General features: G+C 42.5%; 1 protein-coding gene across 2 annotated transcripts in view; it reads left to right on the top strand.

The window, feature by feature from the left end:
- The window catches only part of REXO5 (RNA exonuclease 5), a 36,698-nt gene extending 11,963 nt beyond the window's left edge, over positions 1 to 24,735 (top strand). The window contains exons 6-20 of one of the 2 annotated variants that reach the window (XM_043977438.1): positions 2,262 to 2,408; positions 3,265 to 3,353; positions 4,515 to 4,630; positions 5,647 to 5,785; positions 5,914 to 6,008; positions 6,660 to 6,762; positions 11,320 to 11,465; positions 12,591 to 12,711; positions 13,902 to 14,012; positions 14,171 to 14,308; positions 16,724 to 16,816; positions 18,594 to 18,813; positions 19,028 to 19,224; positions 20,143 to 20,261; positions 24,029 to 24,735. In XM_043977438.1, the coding sequence (XP_043833373.1) occupies positions 2,262 to 2,408; positions 3,265 to 3,353; positions 4,515 to 4,630; positions 5,647 to 5,785; positions 5,914 to 6,008; positions 6,660 to 6,762; positions 11,320 to 11,465; positions 12,591 to 12,711; positions 13,902 to 14,012; positions 14,171 to 14,308; positions 16,724 to 16,816; positions 18,594 to 18,813; positions 19,028 to 19,224; positions 20,143 to 20,261; positions 24,029 to 24,110 (1,916 nt within the window). In that variant the 3' untranslated portion in view covers positions 24,111 to 24,735. The remainder of the gene's footprint in view (positions 1 to 2,261; positions 2,409 to 3,264; positions 3,354 to 4,514; positions 4,631 to 5,646; positions 5,786 to 5,913; positions 6,009 to 6,659; positions 6,763 to 11,319; positions 11,466 to 12,590; positions 12,712 to 13,901; positions 14,013 to 14,170; positions 14,309 to 16,723; positions 16,817 to 18,593; positions 18,814 to 19,027; positions 19,225 to 20,142; positions 20,262 to 24,028) is intronic. The other variant, XM_043977439.1, reaches the window with a different exon arrangement.
- Positions 24,736 to 25,239: the final 504 nt, after the last annotated feature.

Here is a 25,239-nt window from a genome sequence, read left to right as displayed (position 1 = left end):
TGCCTTCTCTCTCTTAATTCTTTCCTATTTATCCTATATCTAGCTTGTTTGTACATAGCTGTTTGCTTATTGTCTCCTTGAGGTCAGGGGCTGTCTTTTGTCTCTTTTTATTCTCAACACTTAAACTGTTATCCTTGCTAATCCCTTGTAGAAAACAGGCCTATCTTCCAACCCTGTTCATTTTCACTGGCTCTCCCCTTGCCACGTTTCCCTCTTCATCTCCACCTCTTCTCTTCCTTGGATTCCTTCAAATCTCTGCCTAAAGTCCCATTTTCAGCAAGAAGCCAATTTCCCAGTCATTTTTAATGTTAATCCCTTCCCTTACATTTCTCTAATTATTGGTAATTGGGAATTTTTTCATATAATTGTTGATATTTCTTCTTTGAGAATTGCCTGTCCATATTTTTTGACAAGCTATATCTTGAGGAATGGTTCTTTTTCTATATGTTTGAATAAGTTCCTTATATATCTTGGATTTGAGGTCTTTTTCAGAGAACATTTATGCAGAATTTTTTTTTCCCAATTGAATGTTTCCCTTGTAATTTTAATTGCTTGTTTTTGTTTGTCCCTTGTTACTGTCCTATTTCTCTACTTTATTTTACTGTCAGTTTTAAATGAATGGTTTGTTCATTTCTCCACTTACTGTTCATTTCTTTAAATCCCATATAATCTATTTTTTAGTTCTCAATGGTCCAAGCCTCTTTCCCCTTCTACTTGCTTGTTTTTACCCATGGTATTTCTTCCTGTTGCCTGAGCTTCAGAACCTTATAGTCACTCCCCTCCTTTACCACTATGCCTAATTAATAACTTGGTCCTATTTTTTCTCTCTGTCTCTACAATACTTCTTCCTTTCCTGCCTTTGCCTTAGTTCAGGTCTCAACATTTTGTATTTGTACTACTATAGTGGCCTAAATATTCACCGTACTTCTGTTTTTACCAAACCAAAACCAGTCCTGTATACCGGTGCTGTATTCATCTTCTGAGAAAACCCTTTTGATCAGGTTACTACTGTGTTCCAGAAATTCAGATGGCTCCCCATTATCGCCATGATAAAGATCAGACTCCCGAGTCTGGCATTCAGGGCTCTCCATGATTTAATCCCAACATTCTTTTCCAGTCTGTTCTGCTTTAATCAGATCGGTCTATTCACCAATGCATTCCCACTTCTGCACTTTGGCGCACAGTTTTCCTTATCTGGAATACTCTGTCCCTCCTTTCCCACCCATATAAATTCCACTCAGTCCTTCAAGGTCCAGCTTAAGTCTCAAGACACCTTCCCTAACACCCCTGAAGTGATCTTTCCTTCCTCTGACATCACACCACTTTTTATCTCTGTCACTTAAGACATAAACAAGTAAACAGACCAATGTCTCTACATCTAGATTATTAGGTCCGTGAAAGAAAAGGCTACACCTTCGCCTTAGTTGTATATCCATATGTAGCATTTGGATACAGTGTGGTATGGTAACATGGCCCAGGCAGGCACACAGCTCTTGAATGCTGTCAGAACCAGATTCAAACGTAAAACTGGGAAGTTTTTAACCAAATAAGATACAGCATAAAGTTAATATGTATAATGTTATATATTTATATCTATTATATGCATCTATATGTGTATATTATATAATGTTTTATATGTAGATAATATTAATTTGTGATTTTCTAAGTCAACATGGGGCCTACAGGGCCCCATTTCTATTTGAGTTTGATACCACTGATAGGGGCAGCTAGGTGGCGCAGTGGATAGAGCACCAGCCCTGGAGTCAGGAGTACCTGAGTTCAAATCCGACCTCAGACACTTAACACTTACTAGCTGTGTGACCCTGGGCAAGTCACTTAACCCCAATTGCCCCCCCCCCCAAAATGTCAATAAGATACCACTGATGTAGTAGATGGAGAGCTGGCCTCCGATCCAAGAAGTGCTGGGTCCTAGCCCTATGCCTTACACATACCAGCTCTGAGGCTGTGAGCATATAATTTAATTTCTCAGTGCTCTGGATAGCTCCAAGACTATCAGTTACAGAGAAGGTGCCAACTTGCAACTGTAGAGGGATTTTCCTCATTAGGATGTTCCCATGCCAGAGAAGTCATGGATCTAGCTTTATCCCTATATACTATACCTTACATGCTTCACTAAATACATGAGTAATAAAGAAATTATTTTCAAAGTGTTCCAATAGGCTATATAACGAGATATGCCATTGGGAAGGGTCTATTAAAAGCATGTTTTAACACATCTACTCTGAACCTACTTGTTTCAGTGTCATCATCTTCACTTGCCAATCCACAAGCCATCAAAGATCTGCAAAATGATCCAATCATTCGGAAATATGGATATGAAAAAGTAGGTTTGGTCAAATGCCTATTGACCAAAGAAGAGATGAAAAAATTTGACTTTCCACTCCAAGGTTGGTTAAGAGTACAGTTGGTGTGGTAGCAGAAATACATAAAAATGAGAAAGTTCTTTTAAAACTAGAGCACTGGGGGCAGCTAGATGGCGCAGTGGATAAAGCACCTGCTCTGGATTCAGGAGGACCTGGGTTCAAATCTGGCCTCAGACACTTGACACTTACTAGCTGTGTGACCCTGGGCAAGTCACTTAACCCTCATTGCCCTGCAAAAAAAAAAATACAAAAAACTAGAGAGAGCACTGATGCTTGATATTCTTAACTACTGATTATAGAACCCATCTCCACTCACTCTCTTTTATCAATAATAGTGATGCTTTAATGGAACTTGAAGGCTAAGTCCATAGGGACATGGAACAAAGTTAAACTCTGAGCATTTTTCTCCTGGTTTTAATCTGATTCTGTCCATGTTAAGTCCCCTTTTTATTTTAGGGAGAAGTGCTTTTATAGATCGTTCCTTTTCTGTGAATACTAGCATAAAAATTCACAGTGGTAACAAATGACAAGGGCCAGAGAGATCAGATTAGCCAATATTAAAGGAGGGATGTTTATGCTTGTGTTGATGTTTTTAAAAGATGGGCAGACTTTCCCCAAAAGCCACTGTTTGTTTTATTCCAGAGGTAAATGATTTGTATGATGCTTTCATGACCAAAATGTTGCTGGAGAGAAATCAGATAGAATACCATAATGGACAAGAATAAGTTGACCTTTCAGAGCACTAAGGGTAACACCAGTTGCAGCAGACAGGATCCAGTTTTTCTGGCCAAATTCTATGTGCCTCTTCTAGATAATTGAATGTAATCATTTCTGTAGTTTTTTGTACAAAAATAATTTTTGTTTGCTTGTTTATCTCCAGGTTTGACTAACTGTAAAAACTACATTTCTACTGAATGTGCTGGTCCAGTAAGCGATAGCAGCCCCCTTTTTGGCCTGGACTGTGAAATGGTATGAGATGGATCTCCTTACTATGATGGGTGCTCAGAAATAGATGTTGCCATCCTAAAAGACAGGAAATCACTCATGGTAGAATGAAGCAAAGCTTTTTTGATGCATTCAAGTTTAATGCAAAGAATTGGGTTTTCAAAAGCTGTGTTTATGGGGTTTGGGTAGCAGAAACACAAGGGTCACAGCATGGTTAAAAAGCACTGGACCCAAGGGGCAGCTAGGTGGTGCAGTGGATAAAGCACCGGCCCTGGATTCAGAAGGACCTGAGTTCAAATCCAGCCTCAGACATTTGACACTTACTAGCTGTATGACCCTGGGCAAGTCACTTAACCCCAACTGCCTCACTAAAAAAAAACAAAAAAAAACACTGGACCTGAACTCAGGTCCTGGCACCACCACGTACTAGTTATATGACCCTGGGCAAGTCTCAGAGCCTCATTTCCCCCATTTTTTAGATAAGAATATTAATATTTATGCTACCTACCTCATGAGACTAATGTAAGCTATTACTAATGCTAATACTTAAAAAATAAAAACAAACCACCTTGATGCTGGTTTCCAGCAGATTTTAGGCTACAAGTTACATTCATTGTCTAACATTTCTATGATGTGAATTATTTATGTATAACTGCAATATTTATTTTTATACTGTTGATAGCGCTTTCTGTTTTAGGGTGTCTTGACACAATTGTCAGTGAGGCAGTATAGTGGATAGGGTGCTGGCATTGGAGTCAGGAAGAACTGAGTTCAAATCGTGAAGAGTTCATTTATTTCTACAAAGGCTTTTTTTTTTTTAATAAGAGCTTTATAACCTACCTCAAGTACCTATTATTATTGCAAGAAGACACATTTACATCTACAGAATAAAGAGCCAAAAATAGTCCTGGAGCCTTCTGTTGATGGCCTTGGGTGTCCCCACTTCCCATTGCAGACCAGACAGCCGCTTTCTCTGGTATTCGGGGAGATATCATCTCTTTTTTTTTTGTCTATTCCTCTGGCACAGTCTTTACAATGAAGTTGTATCATGCTGGTTTTGATGAATGTGATTTTCAGAAACCCCTCCCTGATTTGATTTTTCCCACCTTGATACCCACAAAGTAAGTAGACCAGGTCAGCAGTCTGACCAGGTCAGCAGTCTGACTGTGTCCTTGGTTTTTTCAGTGCCTTACACCGAATGGGAATGAGCTCACACGAGTCTCGTTGGTTGACGCAGAAGGTCGTTGTGTCATGGACGAGCTTGTAAAACCTGACAACAGGATTCTGAACTACCTCACCAGGTGACCTGCAAACTGACTTGTAGCTTTTCACAACCCAGGTCAGACTAAAATTGATGGAAACTTTTCTAGAAAGGCCTGGAGCTTCTGTGGAGTTACATGATTTAATGTGCTAGTATATAAAGGTCTATATGGAAGAAATTTGGACTGTGCCGCGTCAATTATATTTCTGTGCCAGAAGTGCTTTGGCTCATTTTCAGATATGTAACATGCTTACACTTTTCTCCATGTAATTGTCTTGTGAACTTAGACCAGTAGAAAACTGCTGGCTGCTTTGCTGTGGAATCTCATAGTCATTCTGGCTCTAGATCACATTAAATGGGGCAGGACTGTCTAACAAGACTCCTTTTCTGGAAATTTGAAGTTCATCTGATTGCATGCAATTCCTGAGCAGTTGATCTTAAAGCATAGCCTACCAGGTAGAAAAGACAAATTTTCACCACAAATATCCAGGATCAGTACATGTGTGTCTTTCTGTTCAAAGGTTCTGAATTAATGTTCTGAGGCATGTGCCTCATAAGGGCTTGATTTTGGAACTCCTGAAGCATTATCAAAAAGAAAGTGGACAATTAAACATTTTTGTTGTTCTGTCCATTGAAGATGTTTTTGTGAGAATGGGCAGGATCACCAAGGATGAGATTATAAAAAAGAACAGCAGAGGCCCAAGAACTGAGTCTTGAGAGATCCCTGCATTTAGGGGATGAAAAAACACAGGAGGCAGTGAAGAAAACATGATTAGTTAGAGAGGTAAGGTGGAAACCACGTTGTGACATGAAAACATGGGAGCCAAGTGTTTCAAAAAAGAGTATCCAATATGTAATAGTAGACAACAGTCAAAACTTCAGAAGCAGCCTTGTTAGCTGTTTTTAATTAGACAGCAGTGGGTTAACATTTTTCTTGATAAGTACAATATCTATGGTAATAATGCTTCCTGCAGGAAACATTTCAGGGTTGGGGTTGGGGGGGGGGGTGGAATCCAGCTCCTCTCACGACCTCCATCTTTTTGCTTTTATGGAAAGGTTCTCAGGCATCACACGGAAGATTCTTAAACCTGTGACCACCAAACTCAGAGATGTCCAGGCCAGGTTAAAGAAGCTGCTCCCACCAGATGCAGTGTTAGTGGGCCATTCCTTAAATTCAGACCTTCAGGCCTTACAAGTGTGTATCTGTTTGGGGACTTCATTTTTCTGTTATATCCCTTGTCCTCTACCTTTCTCACCTCTCTGACCCCTGCATTTACCCATTACTTTAGAAGGTTAAAAAAGGGCTTTATTTTCCCTCCACAGATGATACATCCCAATGTTATTGACACTTCGTTGCTTTTTGTCAGAGATTTGGGACGACGGTTTAAGCTCAAGTTCTTAGCCAAAGCTGTTTTAGGGTAAGTTTATTACAGTTTAAGTTGTTCTACACTAAAGTAGTTCCCTATATGACATGTTCAAACAGGGCAGACCATCTCCAATAATAAATGTTGCTCAAATTTAGAGCTCTTTAAGGTTTGTAAAGTGCTTTACATATATCATATCATTTAATCCTTGTCCTAATTTTATCTCCATCTTACACAAGAGGAAATTGAGGGATATAGAGGTGAAGTGACTTACCCACATCACAAAGCAAGTAAGTGTCTGAGGCAGGATTTAAATCAAAGTCTTGCTGACTGTCCACTCCTATTGCTCTGTCCATTGTACCACACTGCCTAAGCAGTACAGTGTGCTTCCTGTAATGAACTGGAAACATATGGCTCTCATTCTGTATTATTATCTTTTATGTGACTTGTGTTTAACGCCATACACATCTCTTGGGAACTCTGTAGGGTGGACAATAAGGAACTGAACTGTGATTGAGTTGGATGGGGAAAAGTATCAGAGCTGACAAAACCCCACCATTGTTAGCCCCGAAGCTACAGATTCCACATGCAGCCAGAAAACCCAGGGAAAAACATCAGCCAGAGAGAGCTTCGCAGACACAAACCTTGTATATCAAGTGTTAGCCTGTGATTCTGAATTAATCAGCTCTCTTTTACTTCCTTTAGGAGAGAAATACAGTGCCCTGACAGGGTTGGCCATGATTCCACAGAAGATGCTGTTGCAACCCTTGAACTGGCTCAGTATTTTATTAAACATGGCCCAAGGAAGGTTAGTACTTAATATTGTAAGCCTAACTAATTTTTACATGATTTTTTAAAACTAGAGTGAAATTGTAAATCATTATCTCTTTTTAAAAAAAATTGGTGTGTACATGTTTTGATTTTATGTCATTTTAATTTCCCAATATATACCCTCCCTTCTCTTCTCTCCCAGAGCATCATTCGTTTTTTAAAAATCATTTATTATATATATTTTAATGTCATTTTCTTTTTAAATTTTGAATCCCAAATTTTCTCACTATTTCCTACCCTTCCCCCACTCACTGAGAAGGTAGTCATTATTAGAATACTAATTATTAAAAAAAATACCAATTATACAAATGAAATCATGTAAAACATATTTCTATAATAGCATAATACCAAAAAATGGCAAAAATAATAAAGCACAAAAATTATCCTTCGGCTTGCAATCAGAGTTCATCAGCTTGCACTTTCTTTCTCTCGATATCAATAGCATTTTTTCCCCATGAGTCCCTTGGAATTTGCTTTGTAACTGTATTGATCAGAGTAGCCAAGTCTTTCATAGTTGATCATCATTACAACATTGCTGTTACTGTGTGCAATGATCTCCCAGTTCTTCTCACTTTATTTTGCATCAGTTAATATAAATCTTCCATCTTATTTTCTGAAACCACACCTCTTGTCATTCCTTTTTTTTTTTTTTTGCGGGGCAATGGGGGTTAAGTGACTTGCCCAGGGTCACGCAGCTAGTGTCAAGTGTCTGAAGCTGGATTTGAACTCAGGTATTCCTGAATCCAGAGCCAGTGATTTATCCACTGCGCCACCTAGCTGCCCCCATTTCTTTTTTATCATAAATTTTATTATTCCCCAGTTACATATAAAGATGGTTTTCAACATTTATTTTTATAAGATTTTGAGCTCCACATTTTTTTTCTCCCTTCCCTTACCCCCCCCAACCCCCCGCCAAGAAAGAAAAGTCTGATAGAGGTTATATATGTACAATCCCATTAAACAGATATCTGCATTAGTCATGTTGTGAAAGAATCAGAACAAATGGGAAAAACCTCAAAAAAAAAACCAAAAGTAGAAACAGTATGGTTCAATCTGCATTCAGATTCCACAGTTCTTTTTTCTATGTATGGAGAGCATTTTCTATCATGAGTCCTTTGGACTCAATAAAAAAGCTTTTGATAAGCACTTATGCGCCAAGTACTGGGGATACAAATAGCAAAAGAAGATAGTCAAGGAGCTTACATTCTAATTGAGAGAGACAACACATAAGGAATTTTCTTTTCTTTTCTTTTTGGGCAGGGCATTTGGGGTTAAGTGACTTGCCCAGGGTCACACAGCTAGTAAGTGTTAAGTGTCTGAGGCCGGATTTGAACTCAGGTCCTCCTGACTCCAGGGCCTGTGCTCTATCCATTGTGCCACCTAGCTGTTCCCACATAAGGAATTTTCAATGTGAGATACTTAGAAAGACAGGGAGGGGAAAAAAGGGTGGGGGGTATAGCTAGGTGCCACAGTGGATAGAGCACCAGCCCTGAAGTCAGGAGGACCTGAGTTCAAATCTGGCCTCAGACACTTAACACTTACTAGCTGTGTGACCCTGGGCAAGTCACTTAACCCCAATTGCCTCAAAAAAAAAAAAAAGAAAGAAAGACAGGGAGGGCCTAAGGATGTAGCTACAAGTCCCAGAAGTCCTATCTTGGAGGGGACTGCCCTCATTGAGAAGTGGGAAGTGGATCTGAGGGACAGTGGAACTGGGATTCTGGATTCCTTCTGGCATGGGGTGGAATGGAAGGTCAGTGTTTGGCAAGGAGTGAAAAAAAAGGAAAGGACAGTAAGGTAGAACTTAAGGGCCTGGGGGAAAGGGAAGTGACCCCCACCTCCCCCACCTCTTAGCTGGCTAGCTCTATCACTCCACCTGTTCTGTTCCATATGTGTATTGTATATGTGGGGTGTGTGTATGTGTAGTGTAGTGTATGTGTATACATGTGTGCAGAGGTCATTTCCTATCTTGGATGTCAGACTTATCAGATATTTAATGAAAATGTTTTTCCCATTCAACTCCTCTTATCCTGGTTGGATTGATTTTTTTTTTGTGTGAGGCAATTGGGGTTAAGTGACTTGGCCAGGGTCACACAACTAGTAAGTGTGAAGTGTCTGAGGCCACATTTGAACTCAGGTCCTCCTTACTCCAGGGCTGGTGCTCTATCCACTGTGCTACCTAGCTGCCCCAGCATTGATCTTAACATTAAAATATTTCAATTTCATGTAATTGAAATTGTTTTCTCTCTTGTGTTCTCTATGTCTGTTTCATCAACTTTCTTTTTTAAACTAGGATAGAATTTTGAAAAGGTGATTTATGATAACCACAAAATTTGTCTTTAAGCACTTCTCAGGAATCTCAGGATTATTCTCTTGATATTAGGGGGTAGCATTTAATGTAAGACAGACCAACTAGTCAGAGCTATTTAATTATTGAACTCTTTTCTACATTTCTCAATAGGACATACTTGAGGGCAGAGAGTATTTCATTTTTGTCTCTGTAAACCCCAGGATTTAGCACAAATACTTTTTTTTATTTAACAAAAATATGTTTTCTCTCCCCTCTACCTGTCTTCCCATTGAAAAAAAGCAAAAGTCTTGTAACAAATAGTATAGTCAAGTGAAATCAATTCCCATATTGGCCATGTATCCCCCCCACCCCGAATGAATAAATAAGAGTCTGTCTGTCTCCCTTGAGTCCATTCCCTCTCTCTCAGGAGATGGGGAGCATGCTTCATCATCATCTTGGCTGCTGTTGTGTTGTCTTTCAAAGCCATTTGTTTTTTTTGTTTTTTTTGCGGGGCAATGGGGGTTAAGTGACTTGCCCAGGGTCACACAGCTAGTACGTTTCAAGTGTCTGAGGCCGGATTTGAACTCAGGAACTCCTGAATCCAAGGCCGGTGCTTTATTCACTGCGCCACCTAGCTGCCCCAAAGCCATTTGTTTTAAACAGTGGTGTTCATAAAAAGAAGCGAAAAACAGTCTCTGCCCTCAAGGAGTTTACAGTCTAATAGGGGAAACAACATACAAACAAATATATGCAAAGCAAACCATATATGGAAAAATAGGAGATAATTAGTGAAAGGAAGAAACTGAATTTTAGTTGGGACTTAAAGGAAGCCTGGGCAGGTGGATGGGGATGGAGTTGAATTGCCAGAAAGTAGCACAGAAGCCTGGTTCTGAGCTATCAGAGCTAGGAGACACAGGGCCCAAGTTCTGGGTCGTTGTGGTGGTGGGAAGCTGAGGGTAATGACTGAAGGAGAAGCGGCGTGGAGAGGAAGTGTCGCATAGGCTTGGTCCTAAGGGAGAATAAGGTGATCCTTCCTCTCTCCCCTATGACGCAGTCTTACCATGGCAGGGTGGGATGCATAGGGCAGCCTATGAGACGACCAACTTGGAAAGTAACATTGCAGGTTATAATGATGCTCCCCTCCATGCAAGAAATAAGCACATTGGACAGGATCTACACAGAGCTAGAATGTGTTTTAGTGCTGACTTTTGAGAAAGAGCTTCTAAGCCACATAATTGGGCACTTATGTCTTTTTCCATCCCTCATATGGGAACATCTTTTGTGTAGAGTTTACCTTCTTTCTGCCCCATCTCACTTCTTGTCAAACCAAGCTGTACCTTAGTACATGATTAGACCAACAGCATGAGGAGAACTAACAAGTTAGAATAGGGCTTTTGCCAAACTCTATGAAATGGGATTTTAGTGACCAGGAAGGGATGAGAAAATTTACCTTTCCTTTCTTTATAGAGGTGGAATGTTGCCTACACTGGCAGGCTTGCTTGATGTATTGGGTTCTTCCGAGCTGCTTTTTTCCTCTTTTTTCCTTATTTCAAGGGATGGCTCACTGAAGATGGAGGGGAGACATATTCAGAAGCAAAGGATGATATAAAAATGAAAGACACCAATAAAGTTTTAAGAATGGGAATTTGGGCATCCAGAGGATTTTTAGGCTACACACAAATTTGTATTTCATCCAGAGTAACTACCCAGAAGAGATAAATTTTAAATATTATAAATGGACAGGTTGGCATTTATAGTACTAAACAAAATCAGACATGTTTTTCTTTCTGAAGCTATAAAAGTGAGTCTACTAAGGATCTTTTTATGTTTTCCAAAAGAAGCCATTTCCTCTCCCAGAGACCCAGTTGCACATTCAATGCAAAAATACATTTTAAGTGACTAACTATAGAGTAATGATCCAGTCAAAACTGGCATCCCTTTTCACTGAGCCCTACATTGGCATTTCCTTTACATATGTAACAGCATGGGCTTCTTGTGACAGATTGGCATCTCTGGCTAGGCAAATTATAAACCATCTGTTGAGTTGTCAGGCCAGCATCTGAAAAAGGAGAGGCATCCGTTGAACCTTTCTGGTTTGTTTTACCCTTCCTTCCCTCCCACCCCACTTCCCCACCACCTTTTCTTTTTTCTATTTTGCTTAAAAAAAATGAAGCCTGTTTAGCTAGAAACTATTCTGTAATAAACACCCAAGAAACTGGTGGGTTTCCCACTTTTTCTTTCTTCAAGATTGCAGAGATGAAGCTGGATACAGCAGTTAACTCCCAACAATTGTTGGCAAATCCAAAACAGAGAAACACATTGCCTTTGTGCCCCCGTGGACCTCATAAGGAAGCAAGACCCTCAAAAGATGCAACATGGCAGAAGAATGCAGGGTAATTTTTTTGATCCTTAGGCAAATGGGGAGGAGAATGAGGGGTAGATTGCCTTCTCCTCTATGTAGTTTCCTACTGTGTTGAGAGGCAGGGTTTTGTAGTGGAAAGGGCACTGATTCCAAAGGACCCATGAATAAAGCTTTCTGTCTACTTCCTGAAAGGGAGGTGATATTGGACATGGCCAGTGCAGTGATTTGTTTTATCTGACTATGCATATTTGTTACAAGTATTTTTCTTTTTCCTCTCCTCGTGGAAGAAGTGGGAGGAAGAAGGAAAGAACTGGGATGATATATATTAATTGAAAAAATAAAGAGCACAGAATTAGGAATTAGTAGACATCCTGACCTTGGGCACCTTTGTTGCCCTCAGTTTTCTTACCTGCAAAATAAGGGGTTTGATCTAGATGATACACAGCTTTAAATCATATGCCCATAGTTAATTGCAGCATATGTATAATGTCATTACCTCCTGAAAATAGTTTCTTAAAAGATCATCCAGATTCATTCAGCCTGACTTGGGCAGAAACAGTAGAACAAAGGCATAATGACTACAATAATGTAAATGAAAAGAATTCTAAAAGAAAGCCAAACTCTGAGCGACTATAATCATCAGTTTGGCCCCAGAGAAACAGGTCCTGAAACATACCTCTGTCATCTTCTCATCAGAGAGGTAGGGGTTTATAGGGATGTCATGTTGCATACAATGGCAGACACCATCACTGTGTCAGTTTTTGCTTAACTTTTTCTTTTGTCAAAAAAAAGAAAAAAATGTTAGTTAAATAAGTGTATTTTTTAACCTACTTTGTCCATTGTTCCCAAGTTATGTCTGACTCAGAAAGTTACACATTCAAATGAAATGGAATAAAGGCAGAAGAAAAACTGGTGAGACCCCAACCTGGCCATCTAGCAGCATGACTGCTTAATGCTCTTTTCCCAGGAGCCTCACTGCCTTGTAATCGGCCTGCCTTAGCCCTGGTCACATTGGCTAGATTGCAAATAAATGTTCATATTTTGGGAGGAATTTTGACACAGGCTATAGCAGGTGTGCATATCTGGGAACTGATTGAGGCTTCAGAGGGATATTTCATTCCTCCTCCAGTACTCATTGTCACTCTTTCTCTCTTAGTGTTTTAGAGTGTTTGGATGTAGCTGGTCGGAAACTCCTCTTCCTGTCCCAGAAGGCAGGTGGCAGCACCTTTATGTCTTCCAGATTCTGCCAAAGTATTCTGTGTACTTCTGATGAAGAGGTAAGGGACATGGACTCCTTGTTAGAAGCGCAGCCTTTGGGGCAACTAGGTGGTGCAGTGGATAAAGCACCAGCCCTGGATTCAGGAGGGCCTGAATTCAAATCCAGCCTCAGACACTTGACACTTACTGACTTACTGTGACCCTGGGCAAGTCACTTAACCCTCATTGCCCCACCAAAAAAATAAAATAAAATAAGAAACGTAGCCTTTCCAGAGTGAGACCCTCCCCCAGAACACCCCATATGTTATAATGAGGCTGATGATAGACCACCCAAAGTGCTTAAGTAGATTCTGTTACTTGATCCTCATGACAACACTCTAGGGTGTGTGCTGCTGTTTGACAGATGAGGAAACTGAAGATGAGAGACATAGGTGTCTTGCCCAGGGTCACCCAGCTTATGCTCAACACGATTCAAACAGCCCTTCCAGCCTCAAAGCCCAGTGCTATATTCACTCCCCCACACTTCCTCTCTATGTATATATGTATGTAGTCAGAGAGGCAGCTTTGGACTCCACCAGTGACAACAGCAGTGATGTTGCTATGAAGGGTGGTTATGGTGACATGAAGGAAAATTTCATGTCAACACCCAGGTCTTTGGTGTATTTCTTTTAGCTCTGCTGTCCCCGAAAGTGTGTCAAAAGAACTTGTTGAGGGGGCAGCTAGGTGGCACAGTGGATAAAGCACTGGTCCTGGAATCAGGAGGACCCGAGTTCAAATCTGGCCTCAGATACTTGACACTTACTAGCTGTGTGACCCTGGGCAAGTCACTTAACCCTCATTGCCCTGGGAGGAGGGGGGGGGAGAACTTGTTGAATATGAAAACACCAGGGGCAGCTAGGTGGCGCAGTGGATCAAGTACCAGCCCTGGATTCAGGAGGACCTGACTTCAAATCTGGCCTCAGACACTTGATACTTACTAACTGTGTGATCCTGGGCAAGTCACTTAACCCCAATTGCCTCAGCAAAAAAAAAAAAAAATATGAGAACACGTGTCATTCTCCCTACAAAAGCAGACATTGCTCTCCACTGGGGGATGAGAAATGGAAATAAGCCAGAGGATCCACTCTGGTACTGTGCGGTATTATTGCTTTTTAAAATCTCAGACATTTCATCTCAGATAAAAAATGGTTAGGGTCCTTTGGCCTATCTCCCCCATTCCCTGCTTCTCAGTGCCTTTTCCTTCTTACAGGTTCTAGAACAGGCCCAAGCAGAGGTCCCCCTGTCATCCTTCAGCATCATCCAGTTCTCACAGTGGCCACATCCCCTTCCACCCAGCCTCACTGTCGAGATGCATAAAAAGGTAACAGTATTATCCACTGAACCAGACTCTCTTGGTACCAAGGTCTCATCGAATGAACTGATGCATCTTCTGAGGGTGAATTTGGGGGCTTTAGTTCTCTCTGCACTCATGCTTCCCCTCTTTGACCCTTTGGTTTTTTTGTCTTGTTTTTCCTATAGTTGAAAGTCAAATGGGCAGAGATGTCAACTGTCTATGCAGGGCCATTTGGGGAGAACTTCTGCCTCAAGCCCCTGAAGAAGTTGTTTGCAAGCTTTGGCCCCATCTGTTCATTCGAAGTCATTCTTGAAACTGATGAGGTAAAGAGCCAAGAGAAGCACCCTTCAGCCCCTGCTGGGACAGAATGACAGCCACAAAATGAAACCTCTTATGGAGATGACCTGTGTACCTTTCACAGATAAGAAGCAGTGGTCCTGGTGGGAAGTGACTTTGGGTTTCACTTCTCTCTTCTTTATGTCCAAGATGAAGGGATGCAGGTTTAATGTAGCAAAACTACAAGGGATGAGTTTTTGCCACTTTTCTGATTATTCCATGTTTTGAAAAAAGGTCTTATTATGACATTAAGTCAGACCACATCAGGAATGTTGAGTAGAACTGCCTCCTCACAACTGGAGCTATCTAAAAATGGAATGGACTGTCTCAAGAGGTCGTAGGTGCTACCCCCTTCACTGGGCAATATTTAAACACAGGCTGGATCACCATTTATAAGATAGGGATTTTTTAGTTGCAGGTTGAACTAGATACCTCTGAGTTCCCTTCTATTTCTATAGTTCTGTAAATTCATTATGGAGAAAATGAAAAAAGAAAAAAGGTTTTGAAAATATCTTTCAGAGTGAGATATTTCCTGCCGTGAGAACAGAGTATACTTATTACACTTAGCGTGGTGGTAACTACACAGAAGTGTTAATCTCCTTGGATTTTTTAATTGACGTAAAAACACTCCTCAGCCAATGTAGATTGTCACTTATTCTGCAATTTACATAGTCTGAGATAGTTGACTGGGGCACTGAGAGATTAATGCTATATTCACAACCAGTATGAGTCAGAGGTAGGATTTGAACCTATGTCTTCCAGACAGTCATATCCAGCTCCGTGACAATCTAGGACATTAAGCTGCCTCTTCTCTCTGTACCTTACCACTGTCTTTGTCATGGGAAGAAGAAACAGCAGCTTGAATAATTACAAAGAATCAGTGACATTTGGGGATTTAGGTAGAAAGGCTCCATACAGCCAAGAAGAGGTATTTAGAAAGCCAGGAATGTTTCTGAGGCAGCCTTAGCAACTCTAGTTCTGCAGAAAAAGCTAAGACTAAGGGATTTCAATAGCTAGCCAGGACCACTGACCTTTGATTATTTTTGTGAGTAGTATGCAAGTCTGTATTACTTTTACATTTGCATGGCCTTTTGAGATACAGTATCTCTTCTGTTTTTATAGTGATCTCGTGAAATAAGTCATGTCTATTATTATCCCCATTTTACAGATGAGCAAACAGTTTCTGTGAAGTTGCAACCACATCTGCTAGAGGACAGAGCCAGGACTCAAATTTACATTTTACAATTCCACTTCTAATGTTCTTTCCCCTGTGCCACACACCCTTTAGAGGGTAAAGGTTAGAAGAACTGAGACCCCAAAGCTGGGATTGGGGATAACAAGAACTCATGTATACCATGAAATCATAGACCATCTGTGAAAATCCTTGAAAAAAATAATCCACCCTCAGAAGTGATTCATAAATAAAATAGCAATAATAATAATATCTAACATTTATATAGTACTTACTATGTCCAAGCGTGTATGTGTGTGTATATACATACACAAATACATATATACATGGAGAGAGAGGAAAAAAACCTAAAAACCTCCTTTACCACCTTGGGAAGCTGCCAAGCTAAACTATATTTGCTTTCATGCCTGTGAATACCTGCCCTATATCAACATAGAACCTAGCCCCTCTACAGCTTAGTAAGCAGTTTTCACTCCTGCTGCCATGCCACACTGGGGATGTCTATCTCTGATCTTAGCTAGGCTGGTGCTTGGTTACAGGGATTTAGTCCATCAGACAGTGTGCAACAGATTTTTTTAAAAGGATCTGAAATTGCAACATCACAAGGTAATGTTTTAAGGGCAGAAGTTAAATAAGGAATACTGAAAAACGACAGTTGGAGAATATAGGATTGTTGTGTTTTAGTGCAGAGGGAAAGGGAGCCCAGAAGCTGACAGAAGTAACAGGAGATGGGAAAAGGCCAGCATTGGGCTATATCACTTCTTTTTGACAGTAGCTATTTTTCTGTTTGTTTCCCCTTCATTCTCTGCTCCATGGATAATCTTCTGATACGGGCTTTCCTCCAGGAAGGGAGTTCTACCATGGTTTATTTCCCATTGAGGATTAGCAGACTTGCATTCTGTATTATAAATTAGTCTCATTCGAGTTTAGTTAATATGACTTAGTTTCCCCAATTCTAGTCATGGCTGAATAGAAATATACAGGTCCCAGATTTCCAGAGTTGAGGACCCAGAATGTGGAATATGATGACCCCATAAAAAACAGGCCAGAAAAACCAGCAAGCTCTGCCCATAATATCACCAGGCTTATACTTAGTTGCTCTTGGTGTTCTTGACTGACATGATTCACCTAGAAGCTTTCTTTAGTTCCTACAGTGAAAAGTGAAAGCTAGAAGCAGGATTGATTCTAAGTCTGGCTTCTCTCTTTGCAGCCCTATCTTTGCATCCAGTACGGAGTACTAGAAGCTGCCCAGCTGGCCATAGAGACTTTGAGTGGTGCTTGTGTCCAAGGTGCCCGGATCAAGGTAGAGAGCACTTGAGAACTGCTGAATGAAAACAGGACCAAGACCTCCTAGCTGCATGCATTCTTCAGGGAGTTCTTAAGAGCCTGTTTTGGGGAATGCACACTGCTAACCCAGGTGCCATCGTTACTAGCATAGTGTGCTGCTCATTTATCTGAGGCCAGCCCTAGTGTGAAGACACAGAACATACATGGGAGTGAGGTAGCTTGCCCATTCCTCCTGCAGAAAAGTATCGGGAGAGTAAGAAAACTAGCAGTGCTCTTCAAAAGTGAAGACCTTGATTAGTTACTGTGGAAATATTTTTGATGACTAGCTTAATTTGGGGGGACTAATCTGACTGGAGGACTTAATCTGGGACTGTTGACTATTTCGCTATCTATTAATTTAATGTGGGCCGTTTATCAAGTTCCACCACACTGCTCCACTCCCAAATTGATAAGCAAAATATTAAGAAGCCTCTTAACTAAATAATCAAAGCAGAGTTTATTTATGAGATACTATTTAAAATTAAGAATATAGGGAAATAAAATGTACAGCCTGACTGCATTGCAGTGTGTCTCTTTCCACTGCATCTCTTTCCCACCTGCTGCGCTTGGAACTTCTTTAATACAGTAAGGGCCTTGGCCGCCTCTTGCCTTAGGGCACTCAGGTCCTTTATTCTAACTCCGAGCCCCTTTCACTTTGTAAATCCCTCTGCTTCTAACTTTCCTCTCCTTACTGCCACCGCTGAACCCCTGTGTTTCTCTCTCACCGACCTTCTGTCTGTCTTTCTGCTCCATCAGGCTGCCCTTCTGCCTCTCTTGTCCCTGCTCCTAGTCCTTCCCCTCTTCTCCTGCATCCTTGTAGTTCCGTCTCTAGTCTGTCACGTTCCAACCTTTCTAATCTTGTCAGCTGCCTCTTGACCTCTTCTCCACCCCCCTGAGTCTAACCCCCAGGTCTGTATATACCTTTCCTTCTCTCCACTCAAATCTCGGGGCTTCTTGCACCCACACACCAAGCTAATCCGCTAGCCAGGGCTGTGGCTGGGGCTGCAGGCATGCTCGAGCATCACTTGCCTCAGCACAGGCTACGCCAGAGCCCAGCATCTCTCAGATACCTCCGCTCAGGGCGGAGGAAGCTGGGGGCTTTTCCCCCCCAGCTGTCTGACCTGGCATCTTGTACAGCCCACGGGGCTTTTTGGCTCAGCTGAAGCAGTGGGGGAGGGGCACCAGCACCTCCCACACAGAAGAGACCCTGAGGGCCTAAGGTTTTCTAATCTCAGCCTAAAGGTAGGGTCCCCAAATCAAAATAAATTTCTACATTACCATGGTCCTGGTGGGTAGTGTTTTGGATTTGGAGTCAGGAATATCTAGTTTAACTTAATTCCATATACATTTATTAAGTACCTGTTATTTATTGTTACTTACCAGCTTTGGGACTGTGGGCAAGACATTTAACCTGAACCTGTTTCTTCATCTGTAAAATGGAGATATTAGCTATAGATCAACCTCAGTGGTTGTGAGGCTCAAATGAGAATGCTTTGAAAATATCAGCTGTTGTTATCGCGAATTACCAGGTTGAATATATACCCATCTTGTCTTCCTTGTTACTTGTTAGGGCCCTGGGCACTTTGCTCTGAGGGCTCTTTCTGATTGGGGGGAAAGAACCAAATATGAGCGCCTTTATCCATCTAACCTAACAGAAGCTAGCAGGATCAGATGGGCAGCCTTTGGAAGCTGCTTAAGGCTGATGGGTGAACAGGTGAGACTCATCTGTCAGTCTTCATTGTTTTCCATTCCAGGTGCTGAGGCCAGTGCAGGAGCTCACTCTGGACTGCGACACCTTGGTGAGCGCCCTGGAGACAGACCCAGAGAATGAAGGTACCATTTATGTGAATGGCATGAAGGAGAGCTATACTGAAGAGGACATGTACCAGAAGTTCAGTCTCTTGCCCTGTCTGGAAGCTGTCTTCTTGCCTGTGGATCCTCAAAGCAAAAAGCACAAGAAGTATTGCTTCTTGAGTGAGTCGCTGTCACTTCATTTGACATTGGAGGGGGCCAGGGATATCAGGAAGGGGGTGCATCTCATTGAGGAGAGGGGGACAGTAGATGGAAGGCAGAGAGCAGTCCTGAAGCCTGACCCACAGGGGCCAGTGTTTTGGGCCTGATGAACTTTGACATCCTGAATGCTACTGTGTTCTGGGCTACTGTTAATATATTATGTTTTTACTTCCAGAATTTAGAAGCTCTGAAGGTGCCCAGAATGCCCTGAAAATTCTGCAGGGCCCAACTGGCCTCAGCTGGAAGCTGGTGTGCAGGAGAGCCCTGACCCCCAGCCACCTCCACGAGTGGATCTGTCACTCCTGCCCTGACCCAGGAAGCCCACAAGGACCTGACATTGCCCCACTAGCCTCAAAGGAAAACTCTCCTTCGGTAAATACAGTCACTGATGTCCCTAGTGTTCTGTTGTTTAGAAAGCCTTCTCCAGGGCAGGCCACAGTAGTAACCCAGCTAAATTCAAGTGCTACAGATAGCCTGCTCAGTTACTCTTAACCACTCTGTATCCTAGAGTGGCCCCTCCATTGTTTTCAGATCTTTGCACCTATCATCACTCATTATGCCTCCCTCTACTGAATGCTTCCAATTTCCCCATTGTCTTCTTCTCACCCCCCATATGACTTCAGTGCCTCTGTTGTTGCTCCCAGCCTTTGTGAGAATGAAGAGAGATGACAAGCTTCTCTTTGCAGAGTAAAAGTAATAGAGCCCAAAGGACCCTGAGTCCACCCCATTTTATGGATGAGGAAATTGAGATGTAGAGAGATTTAGGGGTTTCATGGACTAGGGGTTTCACAACTAAGACCAGGACCTAAGTCTTCTTGCTTTATTTAGTGCTTTCGGCTTCACCAATAAAGAATGCACAGGGGGCAGCTAGGTGGCGCAGTGGATGGAGCCCTGACTCTGGATTCAGGAGGACCTGAGTTCAAATCCGGGCTCAGACATTTGACACTTATTAGCTGTGTGACCCTAGGGCAAGTCACTTAACCCTCATTGCCCCACTTAAAAAAAAAAAAAAGATTGCACAATAAATTTCTGCTAGTTTCTCTCCCACCCTTCTCTGCCAAGGTCATTGTCTGTGATATGTGCAGGCTGAAGTGTTCCTAAACTGGCTCAAGATGGGAGAAGAAGAGACCTTCTTGATCTTAGCTCTAGTTTTAGCTTCTCAGCTTCAGAAAGGCCTGAGACCCTTATTCTTCTGTCCATACACAGTGTTTGGCAGAAAGACTTCATAATAACCAGATGAGGGCCCCCAAAGCCCCAGAACTTACCTCTCTTTCTTATGGGTTTGCCCAGTCGCCACAGGGAGAAGAACTGAAGATAGCCATGAGTCGGTTAGATGAGAGGGTCAAGAAGCTCCATGGGCGACTGCCGCCCAGCACTCTCTGCATCGTCCTCCTACCAGGAACAGAGAGGTAAATGGGCGGAGGCTGGGCCTGGGGAACCCTGTGCAATGCATGAACCACCAAGGTACAACTGCCCCTCCTGTCCCTCATGTACTGAGTATCTCCCGGAGTCAGGCAGGACTGGGCACTGTGAAGACAGGGAAATGAAACAGCCCCTGAGTTCATGGAGCTGACAGTCTGGGTGGAGATAGCGTGGCACTAATGGGGAAGTCGGGAAAGGCTCCATGGGGAAGGAAGCACTTCAGCAGTTGGAAGGAAATGAGGCATTCTAAGAAGTGGGGCTGAGGTAGGAGGGAGAGTGTTCCAGGCAGGAGGCACAGCCAGTTCAAAGCTGAGGAGGTGGGACCTGGAGTGTTGTGTGTGAGGGAATAGCAAGAAAGCCATTGATGAGGCAGGACCACGTGGAGGAAAGCTGGGTGGGCCCTGGTTTTGAAGGGACATGTATTTTGTCCTAGAGATAGTAGGGAGTTTATTAAATAGGGAGGTGACAACAGTCAGGTTTTTACTTTAGGAAAATCACTCTGGCAGTTAAGTGTGTGGAGGATGTGTTGGAGAGAGGAGAGACTTTAGAAAGGGAGAGAAACTGATTAGGGGACTGTTGTAGGAGAACTCCAGGTGAGAGATGCTGAGGACCTCACCTAGGGTGAAGGCCATGGTAATAAAGAGAAGGATGTGACAAGTATTTGGAGATAAATCCAGGATCCAGCCATCGGCTGGGTATGTGGGCTGAGGGAGAGTGGCCTGTCGAGGATGAAGCCAAAGCGGCAAGCCCGGGTGAGCAGATGGTTGTGTCCTTGTCAGAAACATAGAAGCTCATGAGAGAATGAGGTCAACTTTGCACACGTCTGATGACTGCAGGACATCGACTGTGAAAGATTCAGGAAGCAGGTAGAGACGCGGGACTGGTGCTCAGGAGACAGATGGGCTGGGAGTCATCTGCATAGAGATAGTGATTAAATCCATGGGAGGGAATGTGGTCCCCAAGGGAGAAAAGAGCCCAGGGAAAAGCTTTAGGGTATACCCACAGTTGGGGAGTATGTTATAGAAGGTGATCTAGCAAAGGGGATTTTCATCAGGATTGCCACAGAGAGAGAGGGAGAGGCAGGGCACAGGCAAGGCAGGCTCTGGGGCTGGGCTGCAATGATAAGCAAACCTCAACCTAGCCGAATGCCAATTCCTTTTTCTTTGGGGCAGCTGACTGCCATTCTCCAACAGTCTTCTCATGTGAGAAGATTTAAGGGTGGTGTTTTCTCCACCCCAAGACAGAGAACTCATGCCATGTTACCATGAACAGCCAGTCCCACACTGAGAGGCTTTTCTTCTCCCCCCCCCCCCCTTATTTCCAATTTAAAGACAAAGGTCCAGACCCTGCATCTCAAACCTCTAAGCAGAGGTTCTTCACATACCTCAAGGTGATGAGGGGGAAGACCTTCTTTCCCCCCCAGGCCTCAGGAAGTAGTGGGCTTCCCCACACTGGAGGTCTTCAGAGGCTAGATGACCACCTATCGAGTCTACTCTAGAAGGGTTGGACTCTGAGGTTCCTTCATGAACTGTCAGCCTGTGCACTTGTGAGGGTGCAGATGGAACGGGTCCTTTTGTTCTGGCCACTAGAGAGCACTGTCTTCTCACTAAATCAGGAACGCTTTGTGTGAGTGAATGAGAGAGGAAAGAGGGAAGGAAAGAGAAAAGGAGGGAGGGAGAAAGACAGAGTGTGTCTTTGTGTGTTTTTTCTCCCCTGGAAAGGTGGGAAAGGGAGGGAAGTTTTCCTCCTGTCCTCCCTCCCTAGACCACACTTGGTAGTCTGTCAGCATCCAGGTCCCTTTCCCACCCTTTTCTAAAAGCACCTTTCAGCCTGACTCAGGCCCTGAGAGCCCCCAAACCTTCTCTTCATTCACATTTCAACATTTTTCTTTCCCAGCCCTAAATTTGCCAAGGGTCAGGCCTTAGGATTCAATTGGCCATCCCCAAAAGATCTGCAAGTTCTCCGGTATGCCACGTTTTGTGCAGGGGCATGGGACTGCTATATCCTACAGTCTGGAGTGGCTCTAGCTAGATTGGTGCACAGAATCAGCTAGCTGTCACTCAGCCCAGATTTGGAAAGGAAGAATTAAGGCATTCCTTACCTTTTCAGTCCCTATTACTTCATTCTTTGTGGCCTGGTTGGCACAAAGGTTCAGATTTTTGTTGTGTGCAAGAAAAAAAGACACTATTTAGAGTCAAAGGACTTGGCTTCAAGTTCCACCTCTGTGACCTTGGAGAAATCATTTAACTTCATGTAAAATGTTGGGGTTGGATTACATTTCCTCTGAGGTTCCATTAATCTCTACACCTCTGATCCCTGCTTGACTGGCAGAGCTCAGATATACTGTACAGTACTGGTAGAGCTGCACATATACAGGAAGACCAAGGGTTACACAGGATGCTTTTTGAAAAATTCGACTGATGTTCTACTTTAAATAAGCTACAACTATCAAGGAGGGACAGGAAAAGATGGTATTAAGAAAAAATTTCAAAAAATTACATAAAACACAGCTCACAGCTAAGGTGACCTTATGGGACTAAATAAAAATGAAGCCACTTGCCTAAGGAAGCATTCCCCTTCTCCCCATTTTCAGCCTTCAGCTGCCTTTTCTAGTTTCCCAGGGACGTTTGAATCATGCACCTTAGCGCTGGATGGACCTTATTTCCATTTTATAAATGGTTTCCAGAGTGGAAAGTGATTTGACAGCCTTAAGCCACTAGCTTGTCAGTTTCGGTAGATCCGTGTCCTGGTTTGGTTTGACTTTTTTTACATTTCAGACTTGGAGGAAACACTTTTATAACATTCCACCACATCACAATAATCACAATTTTAAAATCATTTTCCTGCTTTCTATAGAAAGCCTTAAAAGGTCTCTGCCACCATGCTGGTCCAGAGTCAGCATTTAGTGATTACTGGTGATTGAGCAGCATAGTGATGACCCTTGCAGAGCGCCGAGTTTGCCCTTCTAGTCAGCAGCAACAGCTCCTCTTTTTCCACCCACAACCCAGGGCATACAGATTATTCATAGCCCAGATTTCCCTTTGGCTTTAGAAAGCAAAATCCTCAGTATGACACTGCTTTTTCCCTTGGTCTCAATTTTCCACTTGGGTGCTAATTAGAGTCCCCTTGCCCCCACCCAGCATAACCTCCAAACCAAACTGTTAAGAAGCCCCAATTCTCAGCATTCACCCAGAGGGAGCTTTCCTAGTGACCGTGGGTATCACACATAGGTCAGAAGAGACAAAACTGAAATTGGATCTACCTGGAATATCATCCCCCACCCACTCTGCCGGCAGAGAGCACTAGCTTTGGATACTGACCTTTGTAGTTCCAGCTGGTACCCTTGATCCTTTTATCCCCTGGGATCCTGTGTACTCTCCCTGCACAGTGGTTTTCAGAAACTTTGCATCTTCTGGATGAACAATAAGTTCTTTTCTCAACCCTCCCTTTTTTCCACCTGGCAGGTTTTTCTCATATTTTCCATCGTGAATGTGATTTTTAAAATATTTCTTGAGCATCTGTTGTGTGCAAAACAATAGTTCTTTAGCTGTTAGTCTTCCAGAACCCAAACAACCAATTTGTCTTCTCTGCCTCCATTCACCAGGAGAGGTTTACACTCTTCATACCACAAGGCCTCAGTATCAGTGCCATGACTACTGAAAGCCTACTGGTGCTTTCTGGTAAGCTGTCTGGCTGTAAGAGGAGAGCAGGCTTCCTTATGACTCAGACTTGCCATTTTTCTTGTTTGTTGCAGTGTTCATGGATCATCACCTGGCCTGGGGCTAATATCAATAAATGATGATGATATGAAAAGTGCCACCCCAGAGGTGCCTTAATGGGTCATCAGCCAGAACTTTCTTGCTACCATGTTCCATTCCATAGCGCCACCTCAGCAACATTGGAAAAGAAGAAAAGCACATCTATCAGCATTCAACTGCAAGTTGCGTGCACATGGGTAGCACAGGCAGAAAGCAGGCAAATACTTTTAATATCAGTTATTTCTCAGTTTGTGAGAGAAATGTATTTGGGGGGAGGCGGTTGGCTATAAGGCAGGATTCTGTATAGCAGATCCTGTTATGAAATTGGATATATATATCCCAAGGGGAAAAAAATCCAAAAGACTTGATACATAAACCTTTTGAAGAAGAAGGCATTAAATGGTGGCCTGGTCCAAGGTATCCATGGCATATGGTGCTCTGTGAATGCTCTTGCAATTCTCTCCTAACTCGGCCCAACCTCAGCCCCATCTGGTGATAAAAATCTCCAGACACGGGGGAAATCCTAAGATCCCTTCTTTTGTCTGACTATTTACAGTCTCCAGTAGAACTTGGGCTTCATTATTCCACTTCACTAGCAGGTATCTCCATCTAACATAGATGTTTTTATAAAACTGGGGATTCACAGACCTCAAAGGGATCTGTGAACTTGGATGGAAAAAAAATACATTTTTATTTTCACTAACTTTTGGTTTCCTTTGTAATCCTTTGTATATTTTATATATTTTAAAACATTCTGACAAGGGCTCTGTGGGTTTAACCAAAATTTCAGAGGTGAGTGACCAAATAAGGTTAAGAGCTCTGATCTAACACCTGATAATCTTCATCCTAAAAATTTCTTAGGTTTACATCAATTTTTTTTAAAAATCACTGTCTACTTTATTAATTCTCTTAATTGGAAATTGAATAAAATGATCTTTTACTATAGTGCCTTGCACATAGTAGTCACAAATGTTTATCCACTCCATGACCATTTATTAAGCTACTATATGATAATAATAATAATAGCTAACGTATATCACTTACTATGCAACAGCCGCTTTACAGTTATTACCTCATTTGATCCTCACAACAACCCAGGAAAGAAGGTATCTCACTTTAGATTTGAGGAAACAAATTGTGTCCTGGGCCATACAGCTAAGTAAGCATCTGAAGCCAGATCTGAAGTCAGGTCTTGACTCCAGGCCAA

This window comes from Dromiciops gliroides, chromosome 1 (genome assembly GCF_019393635.1).
Source record: "Dromiciops gliroides isolate mDroGli1 chromosome 1, mDroGli1.pri, whole genome shotgun sequence".
NCBI classification, from domain to species: Eukaryota; Metazoa; Chordata; class Mammalia; order Microbiotheria; family Microbiotheriidae; genus Dromiciops; species Dromiciops gliroides.
This window is presented reverse-complemented; position numbering and strand designations above follow the sequence as displayed.